Source organism: Elgaria multicarinata, chromosome 2 (genome assembly GCF_023053635.1).
Source record: "Elgaria multicarinata webbii isolate HBS135686 ecotype San Diego chromosome 2, rElgMul1.1.pri, whole genome shotgun sequence".
Classification (NCBI taxonomy): Eukaryota; Metazoa; Chordata; class Lepidosauria; order Squamata; family Anguidae; genus Elgaria; species Elgaria multicarinata.
Genome location: NC_086172.1, coordinates 21,080,572 through 21,104,775, shown reverse-complemented (window position 1 = coordinate 21,104,775; position 24,204 = coordinate 21,080,572). Strand labels below are relative to the sequence as shown.

Below are 24,204 nucleotides of genomic sequence, written 5' to 3'. Positions count from 1 at the left end.
AGGAGGTCGCACCAAGTTCAAGAGGATTGATTTCCTAATAAGTGTGCTTAGGGCTGCAGCCTCAGACTCCTTAGCGTCACTAAATTTGGACAGTGTTCAATTATCATGTAACTTGTCCACATAAGCAAATCAATGCCTCCCTCTTCCTCTCCGCAATCCCCCATTCAACAGCTGATCAGAAACAGGAAGGTTAGAAATAGGAAGGAAAACTGGCCACATTGCGGACCACTGTGCTATTGTATATGTCCAAACACCCAAGAAAAACTCATTACATAGCTTATTTATAAATCGTCTGGCAAGCAATTCAACACAGACCTACTAGAGAGGAGAGGAGACTTTAAGAGAAGTGTATTTTATTTTGTCTGAAGCATGTATACTGTGGTGAGCTGCTTAGATTTATAAGTGAATACAGGAAAGGGTTCAAAACCCACTCTAGTCAAATAAGGACTTGACACCTGTGCTGTATTCACACAATCACAGCTGTGAATTTTATACTAATCCAGATACTTACACAAAGCAATCCTATGCATTTTACTCCAAAATAAAACTCAATGTGTTCAATATCATGAACACATGATATATGGCAGCTCATCTTAATCACCCACATGTTTATTTTAACGGTTTTTAATGCTTCATGTATGTATGTTCTGTGTTTTAGAATTTTAAATTTTGTATACTTGTTTTTATCTCATTTTAGAATTTCTGTAAACCGCCCAGAGAGCTCTAGCTATGGGGGCGGTATATACATGCAATAAATAAATAAATAAATATGATTTAATGCCAGGTAAGTGCACATTGGGTTGCAGTCACAATTACAACTCTGGGGGAGTGTTCCAAAGCCAGGATGCCACCACTTATTTTATTATTTATTTTATTTATTACATTTTTATACTGCCCAATAGCCAAAGCTCTCTGAAAAGGCCCTTTCCCTAGTAACCACTGCCCATATCTCAGACCCCAAGAAAACCTGGAGGAGGCCTCTAGAGACCACCTCAAAGAAGGGGAAAGTACATGTCAGTATCTTTGATTTGTTCATACTAGAGTAGGCAATTCTTCCTCATGCTATCATAGTTGTTTTCTAGCCTGAGCTACAAAACTAATACTCCCACCCCAAGCTACTCCCCCTCCCTCATTTCTAAAAACAGAAAAGGTGAGTAGTAGCTTTCCATGGCTGTGTAGAATCATCTCTTGCAACACAGTGGCTTCTCTGATGTTAAAACCGGGAAGGGGGGGGCAATGAAAAATGGCATTCTGCTCTCCTTATTCCCTCCCCTGGGCTTTGGATGGTCTCCCTAAGGCTGGACTGTTCAGAAAGCTTCAGGAGAGACACAAATTGTTTTCCAGGCCAACAGGCTTGGCCACTGTCTCAGACTTTCCAACTCGGTTAGGTCGCAACAGATGTTAAAGCCATAAGTCAAAGGGCAAACTGAAAGAAATGAATCACTTGCTGTCTCACGCCTTGCAATAACTTCACATCTTGCCAGAACCATAAAAAAGTCAAGATTCCCCCCCCCCCCATGACAGGGAGTGAAGAAAAAAAAAGCTGGATTTGTGGCCTTTCTTTAGCCGCCAACTAATAATTGGCTCCAGTTAACAAGTCAGCTATTGGCATGACATAATATTACACTTGTTTAATATACCTCCAGGGTTTCATTCTGAATGGATTTGGTAACATCCCACATCCTAGGCAGATGCTATGTTCTGCTTGCTCAATTAAAAACGCTGCTTGTCTAATGCAGTTTCTGTGCTTCCTTCAACCCTGCACTGAACCTTAACGTAAGACCACACTCCCCTTATCCTCAGCACTTACGGGCAAGCAGAGTTCCATACCTGCATATATGCCAGAATTGCACTCTACATAGGGCTACCTTTGTGCCTAGTCCGGAAACTTTAACTAGTTCAAAATATAGCAGCCAGGTTGGTCACTGGTACACCTAGGGGTGATCACATTACACCAGTCTTAAATTCGCTTCACTGGCTGCCAATTAGTTTCCGGGCGAAGTATAAAGTGTTGGTTATTACCTTTAAAACCCTATATGGTTTGGGTCCAGGCTACCTGCGGGATCACCTTCTCCCGTACAATCTGCCCCGCACACTCAGGTCCTCTGGGAAGAATCTACTTCAGTCAGCAAAGACTAGGCTGACAACCATTATCCAGAGGACCTTCTCTTCTGCTGCTCCCAGACTGTGGAATGGCCTGCCGGAGAAGACTCGTCAGCTTGACAGTCTTTTAGCATTCAAGAAAGCTATCAAGACTGATCTCTTCCGGCAGGCCTGCCCAGTAGAATTTTAGGATACTTTTAGAATGCTTTTAGGATGTTTTTAACAGTGTATGCTATGTTTTTAATCAGTATTTTATGTATTTTATGCTTGCTGTTGTTCCCTGCCTCGATCCAATCGGAGAGGCGGGTAAGAAATAAATTATTATTATTATTATTATTATTATTATTATTATTGTTGTTGTTGTTGTTGTTGTTGTTGTTGTTGTTGTTCTCCAAGATATAACAAATCCCAGCTCTTGTCTCATATGGGTGCATTTACAAGAAATTACCTCTATACAGACACAGGCAACAACTATCGCTTTAGGCAGCTTCACTACTATGTATCAAAAACTGGGGATATGGGATCAGAAACACTCAAGAAGGTGTAGAGTAGATGCTACCTTCTTGGCCAAGGAAACTGTCATACATCCTTGATGAAATCACGTCAAAATGAAAGGCCTCACAATGTTTCTCTGAGCAACATTCTGCCAAGAGCTACTCTATGGCTTGCAACAATACACTGGAACTGAAGGTTTCCTGAGCGTGCAAATTCAGACTTTCTGCTGAGATATAATGTGAGATTCATTCTAGGTTGTGAGAGAGGGTCGACTTTGCGTATTTCTGCACTTTTCATACAGTATTGTTTTTAGATTGTGTTTCCACAGTATTTATGTTTATTTGTATTATTGTGCTGATTATGGTTTATATTGATCCTTGTCACGCCCCACCCCGTGTCAGTCACTTCGAGATTGCTTTTTGTGGTAGGAAGTGATGCATAAATTTTAAGCATCATAACCAAGTTCATGGCAACCAGCTTGATTGATAACTGGCAAATAGAGGGAGAAAACGTGGAGGCAGTGACAGACTTTGTATTTCTGGGCGCAAAGATTACTGCAGACGCTGACTGCAGACAGGAAATCAGAAGACGTTTACTTCTCGGGAGGAGAGCAATAACAAATCTTGACAAAATAGTTAAGAGCAGAGACACCACACTGACAACAAAGGTCCGCATAGTTAAAGCAATGGTATTCCCCGTAGTAACCTATGGCTGCGAGAGCTGGACCATAAGGAAGGCTGAGCGAAGGAAGATAGATGCTTTTGAACTGTGGTGTTGGAGGAAAATTCTGAGAGTGCCTTGGACTGCAAGAAGACCAAACCAGTCCATACTCCAGGAAATAAAGCCAGACTGCTCACTTGAGGGAATGGTATTAAAGGCAAAACTGAAGGACTTTGGCCACATAATGAGAAGACAGGACACCCTGGAGAAGAGGCTGATGCTAGGGAAAGTGGAAGGCAAAAGGAAGGACCAAGGGCAAGATGGATGGATGATATTCTGGAGGTGACAGACTTGACCTTGGGGGAGCTAGGGGTAGCAACAGCCGACAGAAAGTTCTGGCGTGGGCTGGTCCATGAAGTCACGAAGAGTCGGAAGCGACTGAACGAATAAACAACAACAAACCATCATCTGATTTGGACAGGCATTAACAGTGACTCATTAACACATCACTCCATGATACTTTAATACTGTGCGAACTGTGTTTTCGGCTGATAAAAACATATCCCCCAAATGGTACTTTTGGTACAATCCAGCTGACCTTTTCTTAGAAGCCAGATACAATAATAACAAAAGCAATTTCTTTTTCTTATTTCAATCAGAGAAGCCAAAACATACATCTAGGGGTTTAATGCAGTGACAGTTCCCTTAATCTGAAGAGTTAAATGAGAGTTTGCAGCTGAGGTAAAAGAATCATTCTTGGCCTTTCATTTCAGAGAGAGAAGATAGATTTGAGAGTTCCTGGAAGCTGTCAAAATGTGTTAATTAAAAAAGCGACATGAGTAAGGCAATAAGAATTGTTTGTTCTCTACAGTAAAGCAATCTGACATTCTCTGCCAAACAGCCAATCTTAGAATGAATTTTACGAAGGAGTTACGGGGCCTGAGCGGGCCACCACTTATGGGACACTCCTGCAGGCAAAAGTGTGGGGGGGGGGGGGGAGGGGGAAGAGATGGCTTCCATCAATTTCCCTGCAGCTCTCTGAAAATTTGATCTGGTAGGTTAAGGAGGAGCCCTCTGGAAAAGTGTGGGAAATGGCATCAGAAGGGAAAATTGGCCATAAAAAAGTCTCCCTCCCACCCCTCTTCTGCCACTGGGAGATCCACTAGATCAAAGACTTTTTTGCAAACTTTAGCCCTTCCATTACAGAAGAGTGACGTAGAACCCTACGTATTTTATATTTTTATTCCACCATTAAAAGTTTTGGGGGTTGCTTTTTAAGCATATACATCTTCCTTTCGGGTAACTGAACTTGAGTGTCGCCTCTTCCTCTCTAACTCAGCAATTCCTGATTAAGGGAAAAAACAGTAAACCCAGCTGTCAGCTCTGAAGGTAAGAATTTTGGGCACCTTTGACACCCAATGCCAGGAACCAGACAACAGCATATTTACTGCCATCAAATAAAAACAGTCCGAGAAGCTGTCCTAGGAAGGTAATGTGCTGCCTAAAAGCTTCTTTATTCTGGGTGCAGCCCTGGTCCTTGAACATTCACAGGGGTTTTGCTATTGATTTCAATGGTGCTCAAAGCTTCAAAACAGTTCTGCAGCCAACAGTATACTTAGCCAAGTACTGGAGTATCTGAAGTAGCCAACTGAGACAAGTAATTTCACATTAAAAAGTACTTGTTTATATCTCCAAAGGATCTCGGCATGTTCTAGCTGGCTGTTGAGGAGCTGTCAGTGACTGCAACAGAAGCCTGCCCTCATGCCCATAAACTGAAATAATGATTGTATAAACAGCTTTATCCACAGAAGAAACAGGAACAAAATAGAAATCCTAAATTACTCCTTCCCTTGCTTTTCAAACTCAGCCTAGCCTCTGAACAGCTCCTTGAGCACGTAAAACAAATCATAGGATGAAGTGAATTAAGAGATTTTTTTGACTCCGAGAATAACACTCATGTTAACAAGTTCTACAACTGCTGCTTAAAAAAAAGAAATTTAATATCCAGGGAAATACAAACACAGCTCAAAATTTACCAACAGTGGAGAGTGAGACCGTGCAAGCACAGAGCACACCATCCATAAACAGAATAGAAATGTATTTTACTTGCCCTAATAGCAAACTAGACTCCTGCTTTTATTTGAATCCTAGAGAGTCTATCTTTCACAGCACCACTACAGATGGCACATTCATTTTTTTACAGTGCTTCGCAGTAGAAAATGAAGCTACATGTGCAAGGACTCTGGAGGTTGATCAGCCATCAAGGAGGGAGAGGGAATTAAGGGGGAGAAACAGCAGAAATACTTTTTCAATAGACCAGTTGTATTTTATTATGCTTGTGGAGAGAATGTGAGTTTGGGATGACCTGCAGGATTATCAGCTGTGCAGCTCGTAACCCAAAATCCTATGCATGTTTAGACAGAAAAAAGTCCTACAACTCCCAGCATTCTTTAGTCAGCCATTTTGTAGGAGTCTTTTCTGTCTAAAAATGTATAGAATTGTGCCTAGGGATGTGAAGGCCCAGAAAAGAAATGCTCCCTCCCCCCTCCTGCACCAAGGACCGATTTTGTTTTTTCCCAATTTTGTGGGGGGGGGGGAATTGCTTTGGATTATGAAATATTTTCTTCTAGAATTCAATTATTATTATTATTATTATTATTATTATTATTATTATTTATTTATTTATTTATATAGCACCATTAATGTACATGGTGCTGTATTGATATATTGTTACCCAGCTTTTACTCCCCCCCCCCAAAAAAAAATGATTTCTGAAAACTATGTAATAAGAACACTTTTATAGAAAGAATAGAGATGCAAAATGTTTGGAAATAATGAAGCCATAGGGGGATTTTTTTTTAAAAAAAAAATCCTCTAAGATTCCTAGAAGTTATTTCTTTCATTCCTTATAATTTTTTTTTAACTAAAGTATATTTTACTGATAGACATTTATCCTCAATTTCCCAGCATGTGATTAGAATCATGATTGAGCATTCCTGACAGTAAATGTGCGTTCTTGACAATTTGATTTTTGTTCTACAGAGTGCTGTTTCTGATGCTGTAGCAGCCATTTAACGTGGTTCTAACCTATTCTGACAAGAATTACAAATTTACTGAGTTTCTTTTTAAATGTTTTAAAATAGGGTGATTTTAGGAGCAAACTAAATTATATATAAAATAACTGTGGGAACAGAAAGGCTGCCCTGTAGTCCAAAACATCTGGTGTTCTCCAGATGTTTTGGACTGCAGTGTCCAACATTCCTGACCATTGGCCTTGCTGCTTGAGGCTGATGTCCAAAATAACTGGAGGGGAAATCTGTCTAAAAGCAACAAAGTGACTTTAGATCTGTAAAGAGCACTAAAAAAGATGTGTTGCTTATTTTTTCCATTTCTCTCACCCACCCACCCCACGAAGAATGCACTACTTAGGCCTCCATTCTATGCACACTTACATGAACAGTAAGCCCTACTGTCCAATTGTGTGATTTATTTCAAGTAAACATGCACAGGATCAAACTGCATGGGCATGAAAAATTGCCTTTGTCGTTTTATATTCTTCCAAATTTTTCCTGAGTAGCTTCACTTTCAGGTCAACAAATGAGGCAAAGACCCCACATGTTGTAGTTTTTACCTTTTTATTGAAATTATTTGATTAAATTGGGGGAAGTGAAGTTATAGGGAAAGTTAAAAGAATTGCTTCAGGAAGACATGCTAGCAATGGAATTTGGGTAAGAAGAGATCAAATGCAGTCAAGTTGGGAGACTGAAAAACCACATCAGCTTGCAGAACTAATGTAGCTGCATTTACTAAGCAAAATGGGAATTTAAAAAGGGGGCTGCACCAACTTCGCTTGGACAAAATAGTTTTGGAAACACTTGTGAAATGAAGGCCTTCCTTTCTTTGGACAAATTTATTTCCCAAGAGCTCAGCATAAGCAGGTAGAGGCAAGAATGCAGGGGGCAAGGATCAAGATGAATGGGTGCAGCAAGAATTCTGACTTGAAGGTGCTGGTTTTAACCTATAAAGCCCTACACGGCTTGGGACCGCAATACCTGATGGAACGCGTCTCCAGACATGAACCTACCCGTACACTGCGCTCAACATCTAAGGTCCTCCTCCGAGTGCCTACTCCGAGGGAAGCTTGGAGGATGGCAACAAGGGAGAGGGCCTTTTCAGTGATGGCCCCCCGACTGTGGAATGATCTCCCTGATGAGGCTCGCCTGGTGCCCACACTGTTATCTTTCAGGCGCCAGGTCAAGACTTTTCTCTTCTCCCAGGCATTTAACAGCATTTAACAATGCTAAGTTTGTTTTTTATTTATTTATTTATTATTTATTTATTTATTACATTTCTATACCACCCAATAGCTGAAGCTCTCTGGGCGGTTCACAAAAATTAAAATCATAGTAAGACAATCAACAGGTTAAAAGCACAAATACACAATACAATATAAAAAGCACAACCAGAATAACATGGTTTTAACGGACTCCAGAACTGTTGTTTTTATACTGTTGTTCTTATGTTTTTGATGGTTTTAAATTTTCTATACTTTTTTAATGTTTACTGTTTTTAACTTTTGTAAACCGCCCAGAGAGCTTTGGCTATGGGGCGGTATATAAATGCAATAAATAAATAAATAAATTGAACTGCTGGAGGCTTGAGAGTCCCCACTGGTCTCAAGATAGAAAGTCTGTTATATTTTCATCACATCTGACCAAGACAAAATACCCTCTGACAGAGAGGCAGCCCTGTACTTTTTAACAATCAACAACAAGATACTCAAAAGATTTAAAAGATACTTCCATCTCAAGGAAAAAAGGTCTTTGTTTAAATTAGAGGTGAGGTACCCCTGGTACTCCAAAGAACATTGAAGTACAATTCCCATCAACCCTATCCATTGGCCATGTAGGCTAGGACTGAATGGAGTTGGAGTCCAGCAATACATGTTTAACTGTGAGGGGGACACTACAGGGTGTACGTACCTGTGGGAGCACTCTAAGGGGTTTCTGTGCCACGACACAGGCTCTTTACAACAGGCCTGTCCGCGGACACACCCTGCTCAAGCTAAGCGCCACCACTTTATGAGCCTGAGGCGAGGGACAAACACCCCCTTTCTACAAACTCTGTGGAGAAAGGGGTTAAACAGGAATAATTTCGGGAATAAAATAATGCGCTGTGAATTATATGTGCTGATGGTGAGTTAATGTCAGAACGGGTGTTATATGTATATAACTGCAGATGATAAATACCAAGGAGACACATGGGATTTTTGTGGTAGTAAAACAAGCTGAATAAAAAATTATTTCAATGTTCACCAACTTTGTTTCAAAAGAAAACTTTTCAGACCCTTGTTAAAACCTCTCATCCAATTCTTTCTCTCTTTTCATACACGCTTTCCTTTCTCTCACACCTTCACTCTTGAACATTCTTTATTATCAGGATTGTTTAATATACACCAACTGTCTATCTGCACACTACACTCAAAAGACAACCCTCTTTACCCTGATCCTCTAATTCTCCCTCGAACCAAAGTACTTTAAAAACACCCCTCCCATCACCTCGATCATTCCCTTATATATCCTCCTCCCCCCTCCTAAGATATTCAATCTCCACCCACTCAGGTCAACATTCTAAACACGATAGACTTACAAATAGACATACATTAGGGAACTGACTTGTGGGGTGTAACGCCACAGTTTCCCTCTCTCCCACTTCACAGCAACTGGCCTTGTGGAAAAGACAGGCTGGAAAAACCCTCACATACACTTACTCATTTGGATTTTGGATGAAGACAGACACCGGGGTGGGGTGGAAATGGTTTGAAGACACATTTGCCACACTCTGAGGCATTTGTTTTCAGGGCAAAGAATGCACATTTTACCACCCTTACAATGTATACATCTTCACCCTCTACGCTGCTACAACAGAGTTGAAGCACAGTTGCACACACAAGGGAAATCTCAGAGCCTTTCAGTCAGGGAACAGAAAGAGTTGGGAAGGAACCCAAAGAAGGATTTCCTGTATCAATAGCAACTCATCAGAACTTTGACAGCAGTCCACAGTTTTGCATAAGGTTGTCTAAACCAGCCCGCTTACATTTGTTTCATAAGAGCCAATTTTAAAAGCTGACATCAGCCAGAAAATATACAGTAGCACAGTTTCCCTTGAATTTTTACCTGTCCGTTCTTGGCATAACAAACGGAATTAGACTGGGTATATTTGACAGCAATGCTTGCAACAATCAGATCTCGGATAGCCGGCTCAGGCAGCTGAAACAAGAAGGAGGTGATCATGAAGGCACCTTTTAAAATAATTATGATTTTGTAACACCAGGAAACTGCCTGCAAATCTACAAGAAAGTAGATCCCTTGGAGCTAAACAGCATTACTGAAGCCAGTAAAATAAATAAATGATCCGGGCAATTACTTTAAGAAATCTTGTGAGTCTTGACTCTAAACAATCCCACACTGGTATCTTCCGAGATATGAATTTTTAGACAGCAGTGAATTCAAATTAAGCCACGATGCTTTCTTACTGGAAGGATCTGTCTTGGAAAATTCTATACAGTAGTAAGTTTAAAATTACTGGTACCTTGCTACTTGTGAGTACAGTTTACCAATATGCTTCTCCTAATCAGAATTCCCTAACGTTATTTCCGATAAGCACATTTCTAATGTCTTTTACCCTTTTACAGACTTAAGGGCTAGAAACAGCCTGGAATTTCAGAAATATAAACACTTTTCCTTCTTATAATTCAATTACGTTGCAAAATGTGTTACTTTTTGGTCCCCTTTTTTGCATTTGATTTTTCATTGTACAATTGTTCATTTGTTTAGTTTTTCTCCTCTGTCCAACATTGTATTAGCTAAGTGTAATAAATTATTTTCTAAAAAAAGGAGTCAGGACTTCTTTCCTACACAGATCCATTGAAAGCAAGGGAATTCCTGGGCAAAACAGCTTTCCCCCATATAGAGGAGCCCTTATTGCTTCTCCAGTTCTCACTGCATTGATAGTTATAACATATCTACGTATGTCTCCAGATTTCTGGGCATCCTATGCTTAAGAGCGAAAATGGATAGTCCAGTTACTGCTGCCGTTGCATAAGCATAATGCTATCTTGAAGTACATGCCTGAGAAAAATATTCAAGAAGTGATGGTTAACTGAAATCTTGATTTCCCCCTACAATGTTTTCCCCTAAAACAGCGGTTCCCAAACATTTTCAGGTCACCGCCCCCTTTGTTCCACAAACTCATGCCCAGTGCCCCCTACCCTACCCTATAAAAATCATTATTCAGAATAGCGGTTTTCAACGACCCACTAAGGAACATAACAATAAAATTCAAAACAGTAACAATTAATTGAATATTTATTCAAAATCCAATTGCATTTTTTTAGTTAATTCAATTAAACATAATTGATGAACTTGATCCAGAGATATCATCTTTTCAAAGTCTGATAGTCATTTAGCAAGAATATTAGATATCACATTTAGTAACTAGGGTAGAGTACCTCACTATTCTGTAAATTCTTAACGTGATGGATGGGCTTGATGAAGGGATACCAGTTTCCCAATGTATGGTTTAAAGTCACTTAACATGATCCTTAAATCACCACGTTTTGTAATCTGGAGTCGATTTCTTTGCTTGGAGAGAAGTAGGCAGACCACACACTAAAACCACGTTCCACCAAATATGATGCTGGAATTGCAGCCAGGAGTTTCTGAACCACTCTCCATAGTGCAGGAAAGCAATCAGAAATTTCCTTCTGTAACCAAAACTCCTGGTACAGAAAAGGCCACCTCAAGCACCCCCCTGCCGCCCCTTTGCCTCTTGGCGCCCCCCTATGCAATCCCACCACCCTCAAGGGGGCAGTACTGCCCACTTTGGGAAACACTGCCCTAAAAGGCTTCATGGTCAATGCCCCCATAAGAAAAAGTGTTCAACAGAGCCATCTGCTGTTCTAAAACAGTACAACATCAGCATATGCCTTTGATGAAAATGACAGGCATTTGGACCTGCTCAAAGGACAGGGGTAACTTTTCATGTTTGGAGGGGCACCTAGTTTTGGACACAATGGAGGACTGGCATTTGAATACTTGTGTTCAGATGGGTGTTTGAATTCAGATGTGTACTTAGCCACTGGTGCTTCGTTGGAAGCATCTTTCTTTTGCAATCTCAGCCTTGCTCTGGTGCAAATTGACTATGAAGGGTCAACAAAGCCCTATGAAGAGAGACTGAAAGAACTGGGCATGTTTAGCCTGGAGAAGAGAAGATTGAGGGGAGACATGAGAGCACTCTTCAAATACTTCAAAGGTTGTCACACAGAGGAGGGCCAGGATCTCTTCTCGATCCTCCCAGAGTGCAGGACACGGGATAACGGGCTCAAGTTAAAGGAAGCCAGATTCCAGCTGGACATCAGGAAAAACTTCCTGACTGTTAGAGCAGTACGACAATGGAATCAGTTGCCTGGTGAGGTGGTGGGCTCTCCCACACTAGAGGCCTTCAAGAGGCAGCTGGACAACCATCTGTCAGGGATGCTTTAGGGTGGATTCCTGAATTGAGCAGGGGGTTGGACTCGATGGCCTTGTAGGCCCCTTCCAACTCTGCTATTCTATGATTCTATGACTCTCTGCCTACTCCATGTAGGCAGAACTATGCTGAATATTTCAAGTCTTCTCTCCTGTCCCAACCTCTCTGTGCATATATGACCAGTGAGCACACTCGCATTATTTCCCCAACATGGGTTACCGGTGCGACACCAAGACACAACTTTGCACTGGCACAAAACACCAGATTTTTGTTAAGCACAGCATGGGAACACACGACCTGTCCTCGTACTACTGAACCATGTAGTTGGAGTGTCATAACCAGGTTCTCCAGCAGAGATCATTCCCAGCCTTGTCCTCAGAGATTCTTCTAACCGGAGATGCAACAGGATTGGATCCGAGACCTTCTGCAGGCAAAGCACGAGCTCTGCCACTAAGCTATAGACCCTACTTCATACCGTAGGACTGGCCCACTCGTGATTCTCTCTGTTGCACCATTCCCCACCCCACCCCACACACGAAAACACAGCACATGCAGTTAGCTCTGTTATCAAGACATCTTTTCCCCCAACTTACATTTTTATTTTTAGTAACAATGTTTTTGAACAGCGATCGGTCAATCACACCATCATTCCTCTTCTGCATTAGATGCAATCCGAAGAGAGTGCGGATTTCGTTCTCATCGGGCTCATAAGCTGGGTCCATCTGAAAGCAGAAACACGGTTTTAAAGTCAGGCCAGCTTAATACAGTTATTGTTCAGGGTTAATGGAATATTTCCTCCCCGGGAGCAGAGTATCTGGTGAGAGGTTTACCAGAGATGTTCAGCTCCAATGGCTCCAAGTAAAATCTGGCCCAGAATTTGAATTGTAGCCCTTATAACTACAACGATCCACTTCCAAACAAGCGAGAAGTATCTGCAGAAAGCTTCTGTGTCAGGATTCTCAGAGCTTATTTACCGTATTTCTTCGATTCTAAGACGCCATCGATTGTAAGACGCACACTAATTTCAGTACCACCAACAGAAAAAAAGCTTTGATTCTAAGAAATAATAAACACACCCGTGATTCTAAGACGCACCCCGTTTTTAGAGATGTTTATATGGGGAGAAAAGTGCGTCTTAGAATCTAAGAAATACGGTACTATAAATGGTTACCAGTGTTGCCCCCCGCCCTGCAAACAGTTATCTTACTCTCATTTAGGATTAATCTCACACTTGCCATAAAGTAAGCCCCATTGAACATACTGGGATGTAATTCGGAATTAAAGGTGTCTTGGATCGCTTTGCCCAGCAGTCAGTTGAGACAACTGATGTAAAATAGCAGGTTTTACTTGCATTTTATTCCTTTGCAGAATTTTGAGTGCAAAATTTGACTGTTCTGTGCACATTTCCCCCTCTTTTTGCTTGGTGGAGTAGAAACAACCACAGTTTAACTAGTCTTAACTAGAGATGTAAAATTTCCAAAAATTTTGAAGCTATTGGAAAAAAACCGTTTTTTCCCCCAGGATTTTTTGGGAAAAAATGAATTTTTTTGGAAAAATGGAAATAATGCAATATTAGCACTTTTAACAGATTGAAAGTCACTTTGTTACTTTAGGAACATAAAATATAATTATGTCCAAGTTGGTTTGGCATAAAATTATTATATTTGGTATATTAAAAGTACAGTGCATTCAAACAATTATTACAAATTGAATTTACTTTTTTTTTTAAAAAAAGAAAGAAAAGAAAACCTTTTTGGTAACAAATGGAGCTACAAGCTCCTGAACTGTTAGGAACACCTGAACTGTAAGAAACCTCTTTGGTTTTGCCAGTTTATGAGGAGCAGGCAAAAAATAATTTAAAACCACAATAGAGAAAACCATCAACATTAGAAACAAAGGAAATTATTTATGTCTCCACTAGATCTCCACAGTATCAAGCAGACATTCCCATAAAAAGAACTGAGAAAAAGGAAGGACCAAGGTTCAATGAATATGCATGAAATTTAATCATACTCATTTCCTCATTTTTTCCCCAGGCCTTCACATCTCTAGTCTTAACTAGTCCAAGATATAAAACCATAGAAATGGCTCTGAAAGGACAGATGGAAAAAGAACGTTTTCTGGAAGTCAAGACATGTACAGAGACATGGGACTGGGAGCAATGTTGTGTGAAATACCAATTTATTCTGGGTACATGAAGTCCTCTCCCTCCAAGACCCTTATAAAGTATGTAAGGAATGAGGGTGGGGAATTGCTTACTGAACGATGCAGTTGCTTCATCTGTGCCCAAGTTGCTATTTAAGACTTCCAAGGTTTGGGTTTTGAAGCAAAATCTCCTTTTTAAATGGGAAATACAGGTGTGGGGAGTAGCACACATGCACACAAAGCCATAAAAACACTAGACTGCTTCTTGGCGTTCTTCGGGAGCAGCCACTGTGTTGGGACTTCAGGTGTACTTTATTGATTGATTGCATTTATATCCCGCCTTTTTCCCTCCAAGGAACCGAAGGCGGTATATAACCCTCCTCTCCATGTTATCCTCACAACAACAACCCTGTGTGGTAGGTTGGGCTGAGAGTCTGTGACCAGCCCAAAGTCACCCAGTGGGTTTCCATGGCCGAGTGGGGGACTAGAACCCAGATCTCCAGACTCCCAGTCCAACACTTCAGCCACTTCACCACACTGGCCTAGCTGTCAGGTTTTCCTAGTAACCAAGGGGGCTAGCAACTTGTTATTTTGTTTTGTTTTCAAAGTTTCATGACTGCATTTAAAGTATGGTGTTATTCCTTCACAATCACGCTGAAGGCATGATTTGCAAGATAAACTACAAGCATGCTACAAGCAAACTCTACCCAAAAGAATTTGGAATTATTAAACGTAGAATCTCATTAGCATAGAGGCCATTTTAAGAAAAGCCTGACATGTACTTTGAAGGGACTTCCAGAACAGGTCTCAAGGTGCTGTGGTGTATATCTTAAGAGTTATTTCTGTCTAAATATCATATTTTCAAAGTAAGTTGAGGCAGGGAGCCGAGAAGTCAGGAAATAAGATGTGGGAAGGAAGGGGTAACCCACGTTGGCAGTTAATCATTCTCAAATACTTGAAGCATTACAAATATTGACCTGGAGTACACAGTAGTTGCCATTTTTCTTTTTGGAAAGGATTTTGAGGGCTTCTTCATCGTACCCTGGAGCCACAACTCCGTCAGATACCTGCAAGCACAACAAATATTAAGCCTCCCCAAAATGGCATTTCTTGTATGCTAAAAGCAAATTCGAATTCTCCAGCTGCTGAACTTTAGTCAAAACAGCCCCATCCACATAGAAGACGTCGGTATCAGCAATCTTGAGGGAATCCAAACATGTGGAGAAGCACAAAAACCACACGCGCTAAAGGGCAGGAACCCAAAACAGCCCAGTGAGGACTGAGTTTCTCAGTGGCCCCAGAATATTTGAGAAATAGAAAACGGGAGGGGTGGGGAATGGAATGGAGTACTCTGGAAAAGGGCATGGCTGGCTGGAACCGTGGACCACATTGCAACTTCTGTTGCAAGCCCCGCTTCTGGTCACAACTCAAGCAGAAGAACACGTCCTGCAAGAGGGTCAGAACCCGAGTTCTCATTGAGGTGCTAAACTTGTGGGCAGAGGCAGAAACATAAATTTGCTAGATTTGCCTGCTTTGAAGATCAACAAAAACTCAGCATGAGCGAAAGAGAGAACCCACTGGGATTTCCATCCTGTGTAATCCTAACAACCTGACAAATAACCTTGGTTATTTCTGATTATAGATAAATCAATCGCAAAAGGACATCACTCCAGCATTAGGCAACCTATGTTTGTAGACTCAGAACCATCCATGTTCTTTTGTAAAAAGTCAATACAGGAACACGGTTTTTATTCTCTGAGAACAAAACATAATTAGGCACTATGGCTGATACCTACTATTCCGTTCTCATCTGTTTAACGAGATGCTGTGATCAAATCATCGGAGGTCACAGAGGCTAACATGTATCAAGAAGTTTTAGATAAAGGATATAATTATGCTCTCAGTGGCTTAAAGATTGAAACTGGATCTTCAGCAGCTATTTTTGACTCATATTTCAGAAGTGTCGAGAGAGGAGGGGAGCTTTTAAATTTATTCTGTTATTGTTGTATTTTAATTGTGCTTTTCATTCATTTCATTAAATTGTTAAATTCTTATACCACCCCATAGCCAAAGCTCTCGGGCTGGTTTACAAAAATTAAATGTATTTTTAATGCATTTGTTTCATTATTATTTTGATCTAGTTATTATTTTAATTTTTTTAGTTCCCATGATTGCAAGCTGCCTTGAGTCCCATTTTCTTTGTAGCAAGGTGGGACACAAATCTAAATAAACAAACAAACAAATAAATAATGGTGAATTATAGGCGCTTGCTAAAACGCCTATAACCTACTCTAAGGAGTAGATTCCTGCACCTAGCACCTTGGGTTCCGACCAAAACCGTTCCCAAACGCCAGCGTACATTAGAAGCTCCTGCCCCACCCCACGTCATACCCTTGGTCTATTATCCTAAAATGCACACTTTGTGCACATTTTTTCCTAATACCCACATTTTTTGTGTACAATTCTTAATTGACAAACCTGGTTGTAACTTTTGGAAATGTGTAGATTTCAGACTGCGACTACATTCTGATTTATGTAGAAGTCCAGCCTCAGTACTAGCAGAGTATGAATGCCGCTGTTACTGACCTCTCTGGAAATGATCTTCGCCGTGGGGACATCACAGATATCAGAGAGAGCAATGAAGTCACCAAAAGATGACATTCTATCAGCACCTGAAGGGAAAAAATAACATTTTGCAACAGATTCCTCACCTATCAAAGTCTCCAGAACTTAACTTCTTAGTTACAGCCCAATCCCTGGCATGTTTACTCAGAAATAAGTCCCACTTTGTTCAACGCGACTTACTCCCAGGTAAGCTTTTGAGACTCTGATGGGTTTCTGACCTAACAAGCAAGTCTCTCTGGCCACGGCTAGACTAGGCGATATCCTGTTGATCACCCTGGGATCATCCCTGTGCGTCCACATGACACACAGGGCATCCTAGGAGGAGGGAGGGATGATCCCTCCTTTGGCCTGAGTTATAGGCAGGCCCTTTCCCCCCACTTCTTCTGCGGTCTTGGGCGTTGCGGATTGTCCTGGCTCCTTGCGAGTAACTGTCAGGAGCCGGGAACCGGGCACGGGGCTCCTCAGGAGCTCTGTGCCCATTGGGGGTGGGGGGAGGGGGAAGTTGTTGGGTTTTTTTTAAAAAAAAACACCTTACCTTTCATTCGAGTGCTTGTGTGCTCCTTTTCTTTAAAAAAAAACAAATCAAAATGGCAGCTGCAATGTTGCATGCCAACGAGGGCGACGATTTCGCGATCATAAAATTGCGAGATTGTCACCCTCCAACCCCCTCATCTAGCCATGGCCTCTCTCTTGCACATGTGCGCACTCTGCCTCTCTCTCTCTCTCTCTCTCTCTCTCTCTCACACACACACACACACACACACACACACACTCAGGGGGATCTACACTACTGCTTTAAAGAATTTTGAAAACTGTATTTGGAGTGTGTCCTGAGCCCCAACAGTTGTCAAAACTGTTATAAAGCAGTAGTGTAGATCCTGCCTCTCTCTCTCTCTCTCTCTCTCTCTCTCACACACACACACACACACATTGTGGCCACTTAAAATATAGCAGTGCGGAGCTGCTCCAGAGGAAGACCAGTTCTGTGAAACAGCTTGTCATATGGATCTGGCAATTTTCATCTCATCTTCTTTTTTCTGAAGTTATTTCCAGTAGTGTGGCAGCAAGTGGTTGCCTGACAGGATCATTATTGTAAAAGTGCAGCCACTGAAGTTGGCCTCTTTTTAAAACACACACACACACACACACACACACACACACACACACACAGCCTTTTCTTCATTTGCTATTAGACAAGTGTCATAAATTCAGGAAACTCCTTAGCTAGACAAACCCATGTAGCTTCTCCATGGTGACTGGTATTTATAAAATAATTGTGGGGCAAAGCCGAAGAAGCTCTGGGGCTGAACACAACTGCTCTACACTGTCATTATACACACTGTCAGCAGTTCTAAAAGGGGCAACAGGATCTAAGAAACGGAGGCAGCCCTATCTCAAAAGTCCACGCACCTCTTGCCCGTGCATATGCCGATGCCAAGGGTGTCAGTGTGCGGTGCATGTCATGCACCATGCAGACCTCGGCTTCCTCTTCACTGAGGAGTACTCCAACAGCTGCACCTGATGGGCAAAATAAACAAAGCAGTAAGTGGTAAAACCTCAGCCTCTCAGCAGCAGCCTGAAGCATTGCCTCTGTGTGTCCACCCCCAGCAAAGATGGTCGACGTTTTTGTTTTTGAGTGAAGTACATTCCCTGCTCTCCAACACAGGGACATGAACAGCAGCACTGCATGTCACATCTTTGTTAGGGAGCCAGTTCTTCTAGAGAAGGCATTAGCACGCACCTTTGCAGAGATACCCAAGAAATGCATAATTCAACCAACAGCTTGAGAAGGTCAACCATGAAAACAGGGAGCAGAACTCGAAGCTGCCGTCTTACCTGCTGGACTGACATGTTTGAAGGAGGTTGCGGCTGGAATGCCCAAGGCCTGCTTGAGCTCCTTGACCAACTGCCAGGCATTCAGCGCATCACACAGGTTGATGAAGCCTGGGGAGCCATTCAGGACTGCAGAGAGATCACAAAAGCCCATTCAGACAGAAATGCCAGTCTGCAAGGAGCGTCAACAACTAAAGGATAAATGACGTTTACCGTGCAAGACAGTTATGTTCCGTTTCAAAATGCAGCATTGTGAGCAGCCCACGTCCCTTTTCCTTCTAAACCTACCAGTAGTAAGCATATGGAGATAGAAAAAGAAAGAATGGTGGCTTTTCCCCCTTTTGTGTAACGTAAGAAGCGCCCTGCTGGATTACACCAAAGGTCAATTTTTTCCAGCATTCAGTGCACATAATGGCCAACCAGTAGGAAGCCCCCGAAAAGAGCAAGACAAGTTTTATATCATAGCAAACACACACACACACACACACACACATACACACAATATATATATATATATATATATATATATATATATATATATGGGATCAAGGTAATTAAATAATGAAATTAATGAAAGTAATTAAGACAAGGTGATCTTGCCCACGCCAGCAAAGGAGATCGTTACCTTGTCGTGGTGCTGGAGCTTGAGCACCTCAAGGATGCCATGAGCTAAACCGTGAAGGGACACCCAAGACGGGAAGGTCATGGCAGAGAGGTCAGACTAAATACGATCCCTGGGGAAGGTAATGGCAACCCACCCCAGTATTCTTGCCATGAAAACTAAATGGATCAGTACAACCAGAGATATGTCGGTATACCATCGGAAGATGGGACTCCCAGGTCGGAAGATGGTCAAAATGCTACTGGGGAGGAACAGAGGATAAGTTCAACTAGCCCCAGATGTGAAGACGCAGCTAGCTCAAAGCCGAAAGGATGGCTAGCGTCCGACGGTGCTGGTGGTGAACGATGAATCCGATGTTCTAAAGGTCAACACACCATAGGAACCTGGAATGTAAGATCTATGAGCCAGGGCAAATTGGATGTGGTTATTGGTGAGATGTCAAGATTAAATATAGATATTTTGGGTGTCAGTGAACTGAAATGGACTGGAATGGGCCACTTCACATCAGATCACCACCAGATCTACTACTGTGGATGAGAGGACCACAGAAGAAATGGAGTCACCTTCATAATTAATAATAAAGTGGCTAAAGCAGCACTTGGATACAATCCAAAAAACGATAGAATGATCTCAATTTGAATTCAGGGTAAGCCATTTAACATCACAGTGACTTCCTGTGTGGGAAATGCAGCTATTTATCTGGAAGTGGGTATTAGATCAGTTGAATGCAAGGCATGGATCGAGGCCTTTAAATGGTGGCTACGGCTACACTTCCTTGCAGCTCCTGGTAGCTATCTCTTTTTACTGCTCTCAGATTCCTATGTCACTCGTTGGATGAGAGAGATGGAGAAGAAGCTACTTAGGCTGGGTTTGTCTGTGGAAGCTGTAGGCAACTATGGGCTCCAGAAGGCCCAATCTCTTGTTGTTCAAAGACTAATAGATCTAGATCTACAGCATTTAAGAACTGCTGCTAACAAATCTTGTTCTCCACTGCTCTACAATAATTTTAATAACTATGGGCTCACTGCAGCTTCATATCTGTATGCTTTAACCATTCCCAAGTATAGGAGAGCATTTACCCTCGCTCGCTTTAATGTGTTGCCATCAGCATTACTAGAAGGACGATTTAGTAAGATCCCAGTTAATGAACGGATATGTCCCTGTGGTTTTGGAGCAATAGAATCTGTTGAACATGTCATTTTGCATTGTAACATGTATGAGGAATACTGAAAAAAGGTTAATCTTTCCTTTATTAACAGCCTTTTCTGGATATACTGTAGCCTCACAACGTTGGTATTAATCTGTTTAAGGGATGTGTCCTCCCATATTACTGAAAGGGTCTCTAAGTTTCTCATGACCTCAATGCAAATTAGAAAAATAACATTGCAATCCTTCTGAGAGAAGGATGTATTTTGTTTTTATCTATCCTTTGTATGTTTTGGTGTTGATTTTGCTGGTCTGTGACCGTAATAAATAACAATGTATGTAACATCACAGTGATCCAAATATACGACTTGACCTTGGGGGAGCTAGGGGTGGCGACGGCTGACGGAAAGCTCTGGCGTGGGCTGGTCCATGAAGTCACGAAGAGTCGGAAGCGACTGAACGAATAAACAACAACGAACGATCTTGTCCACATTACATAAAAAATCCAAATACTGCGCACACAGTCAGAAAGAAAAGGGGGGAAAAGCCAACGATGTGTTCACAGCAACCCTGTTCAGGTGCTCAGTACCTGTGGGTACAAACAAGGCCGGCCTCCTCAAGATCCCCCTGTCAAAGCAGGATTGGCTCAGCCTGAAGAAAGACTCTTCTATTCATGTACGTTTTCTGCACAGGGAAAGGAACTGTGAGTGGCCAGGTCTCCCACGCCTGAAAAGGAAACCCTACGTGCACGGACTGAACCATCAGACTGAACCTATTGTGTCCTGGCTGGAAGATGATACTGGTGTGCGTGTCCTCATCAAGGCTCTCTGGCTGTCTCCATGTATTCCCACTGGCCCACTCATGCATTCAGCAACGCACATCAGAACTAAAAGAGGTATGTAAAATCAAGATACAAATGCATCCGTTTTGAACGAATGCGATCAAGTTGTAGGTTTAAGGCCTGACCAAAATATCTGAAGGTTTGAAGAACTTGGCATATTCTAGTTGGGGAAGATGTAGGGGAGCAAAGTGAGAGAGAGGTCAGTAGGAAGGTACAGATAGAGGAACATGACCAGAGGCCAAGAAGGCATATGGGCCATCGAACATATGGTCACAAAGACATTGTGACCCTGGATGTAAAGCTATCTTAGTTCCTTTGAATTATATTCCAATCCAGCCTATTCTTAATAATACTGGTAGTAACCAATCTAATAATCACAGTCCTTATGATCTTATTTTCACTCACTCCTCACACAACTCCTGACAAGAAATCACACAGCTAAACACATCTACTCTCTAAACCCAATCACCCACCGAACCCCTCAAACCCCTCAGCTCCCCCATATATAGACTCCTCCCCCTTTCCACAGTACCATCAGCCACACCCACTCAGTCCAACATTCCGCACTCTCTAGACATACTCACACAGACATACCTAAGGGAATAGAAATGTGGGTAACGCCACAGCCTCCTACCTGACAGAGGGAGTTTAGGCCTCAAAGTGTAGAGCTGAGCAGGAGTCTGGTGTGGATTCATGCCGTACCTCAGTGGAAGATGAGACACTCCTTTGCTGTACTCTTTCCTGAAGTAATCGGAGATGGCCATATCGTACTGAGCAGTGTGAGTGAAAGCCTGAAGAAAGACCAGTTGCGACTCAGCGGGCCACAGGATGTTTTAAAAGGCATGAAAAAGCACCACTCACCCTAGTAGGACACGGTGCAATATACCTTTAGTGCCAACTGGCGCCGAGTTTCCAAGGTGGTATCTTTATTACTGAAGCCTTTCATTTCCGCTGCTACTGTGGTATAGTCCCCAGGATCACATACCACAGTCACACGAGCGTGGTTCTTTGCTGCAGCCCTCAGCAAAGCTACACCTCCTGTGATTAAAAGAAGCCAGGAAAACATTCACCATTTCGATATCCAATCACACCAAATCTTCCCCTCTTACATATAGGTCATTTCCCCTTATACAGGGGCCTTGCACAGTTTATAGGACAAGCACTACAGCTAACCTTCCAATAACTCCACAAAATGTATTACTAACATAATGTCCATGGCAACTGCTTGTGCGTTGCCTCTCCAAAATAATTCTGAAATAACTGAACCAAAACCAAAAAAGAAAAAAAAAAGGGGGGGGGAAGAGATTAAAGAAGTTAATCTGGCTACCATGGACAATATATTTTTAGTAGACCTTTTCTATTCTTGCCTAAGGAATTGTTTTTGTGCGTTACAATTTAATTTGTGGTCGGCTAGGATTCCACCCCCAAGGCAGGGAATCCATCCCTGATGGGACTGAGCCCTCAAAAGGAAATTGGGCCAGCAGCCAGCAATGAAGGAAAATAGCTTAACTAAAATGCAGTCAAAGCCACAACAGTTGCCCCAGCAATGTGGCCACCCCCCATTTCCCTAAAGCAGGGACTGTGCCCCCGGCTGCAATCTGAAACCTTCGAGAATCTCTTTAGACAGCTCATGTGAGAACTAGGCCTCAGGTGGCAAATGTGAGACAGTGCTGTATGAGTTCAGACTGCTGGGCTATAGCTAGACCTAAGGTTTCTCCCTGGATCGTCCAGGGGTCAAACCTGTTCATCTCGGTGACACACAGGGGATCCAGTGCTCAGGCAGGGGCGAACCCTGGATGATCCCAGGATAAACCTTAGGTCTAGCTGTGGCCCTGGTGGGGACTGACATGATTGAATGTTCCTTCATTCCTTCCACACAAAAAATGTTCTGGTCAAGGAGAAGGGCTGAAGCCTAGCCTTCTCCCCGGCAGGGAATTGTGATATGTGGAGGCAATTTGTCTCTATGAAAGAGCATTGAGTCGTATGAGCCTCACCTGCAGTCTGTGCACCTCAATGAGAAATAGGCCTAACAGAGGGCAGTGGTGGGTCTGCCCCATACCAGCAGCACAGAGAGAATATTGCTGGTAGGGGGTGTCCCCACTGCATGTTCTGGCAGCTACAAGGATGGTTAACTTTGGGCAAATGTGGGTGTGCATGTGTGGACTTGATCCTAGATAACTCAGGAACCTGGGAAGAAAACCTATGAGTATTGGCATAAGCTTTGGTATGAAAAAGTAGTCCTTTTAAAAAAAATCCTTTCATATCAAGGTCCCACAATTCTATAAAAGAGCACAGAGACTCACAGATGATTGTTTATCACCTAGTGACTACAGCATTTAAGTATCTTGAATGTATGAAACAACCTTCAAACAGATTCAATACAGGCAGGTCAGACAAACAATTGCAAGTCAATGTGTGTGTGTGTGTGTGTGTGTGTGTGTGTGTGTGTACAGGCTTGTGTGTATCACACCCACAAAGTGTTCACAGAAGGCTCCAGCTTTTGGGCAGTACAACAGATAGTTATGGGACAAAAATGGAGATTTCCATGGAGGGGCGCCCCCATCAATCGCTTTCATGTAATGAACGGCATTTCCAAGTTGAAGGCTGCTTTCAAGGAACGAAAAGCTTCCCCAAGGTACTCACAATGCACAGCCCATTTAAATGAAGGTTTCTTTGACTTACCGATGTCAATCTGTTCGACTGCTTCTTGGACAGTTACATTCGGGGAGGCGACAGTCTTGACAAAAGGGTAGAGATTGCAAACTACAACTCTAGAAATAGAAGGAGCGGTGTTACATTGGAAAGACCAACTGTACAGGACAGCATAATTTGGATGCTCCCTAAAATCACACTTAGTATCATCTGTTAATCATCTACACTGAGCCAAAGGTTTTCTGAAGCCCCAGTGCAAGGCTGGGGCTCCTCTGACAAGCCAGGCTAGCTCCATCCCTTCCAAAATGACTTGTGGGGTAGAGTGCTCACACAGCTAGGGCTGTGTTCCGCTCCGATTCGGATCGCAAATCTGGAGCGGAGCAACCTGATCCACCTCCGCCAAAGGCGGATCCGAATCGGGGTGGGGAGCTGCGGATCAAGGCAAAGTGGTTCACTTCCATCTGGAGCTCCAAATGCAGGTAAGTGGGGGGGGAGGGGGCTCACCTGGCGGCGCTGCCGCAGTCCGTGCGGCAACGGCAGCGGAGCCAGGTAA

At 42.5% G+C, this 24,204-nt stretch overlaps 1 protein-coding gene across 2 annotated transcripts in view; it reads right to left on the bottom strand.

Annotated features, from left to right (window-relative positions):
- The window catches only part of ATIC (5-aminoimidazole-4-carboxamide ribonucleotide formyltransferase/IMP cyclohydrolase), a 49,816-nt gene that overhangs the window by 3,681 nt on the left and 21,931 nt on the right, over nt 1–24,204 (bottom strand). For both annotated transcript variants that reach the window (XM_063116100.1, XM_063116101.1), the window contains 9 exons: nt 23,682–23,770; nt 21,886–22,037; nt 21,634–21,790; nt 18,394–18,519; nt 17,968–18,075; nt 16,519–16,604; nt 14,910–14,999; nt 12,381–12,509; nt 9,435–9,527 (listed from right to left, as the gene is read on the bottom strand). In XM_063116100.1, coding sequence (XP_062972170.1) covers nt 9,435–9,527; nt 12,381–12,509; nt 14,910–14,999; nt 16,519–16,604; nt 17,968–18,075; nt 18,394–18,519; nt 21,634–21,790; nt 21,886–22,037; nt 23,682–23,770 — 1,030 coding nt within the window. The remainder of the gene's footprint in view (nt 1–9,434; nt 9,528–12,380; nt 12,510–14,909; nt 15,000–16,518; nt 16,605–17,967; nt 18,076–18,393; nt 18,520–21,633; nt 21,791–21,885; nt 22,038–23,681; nt 23,771–24,204) is intronic.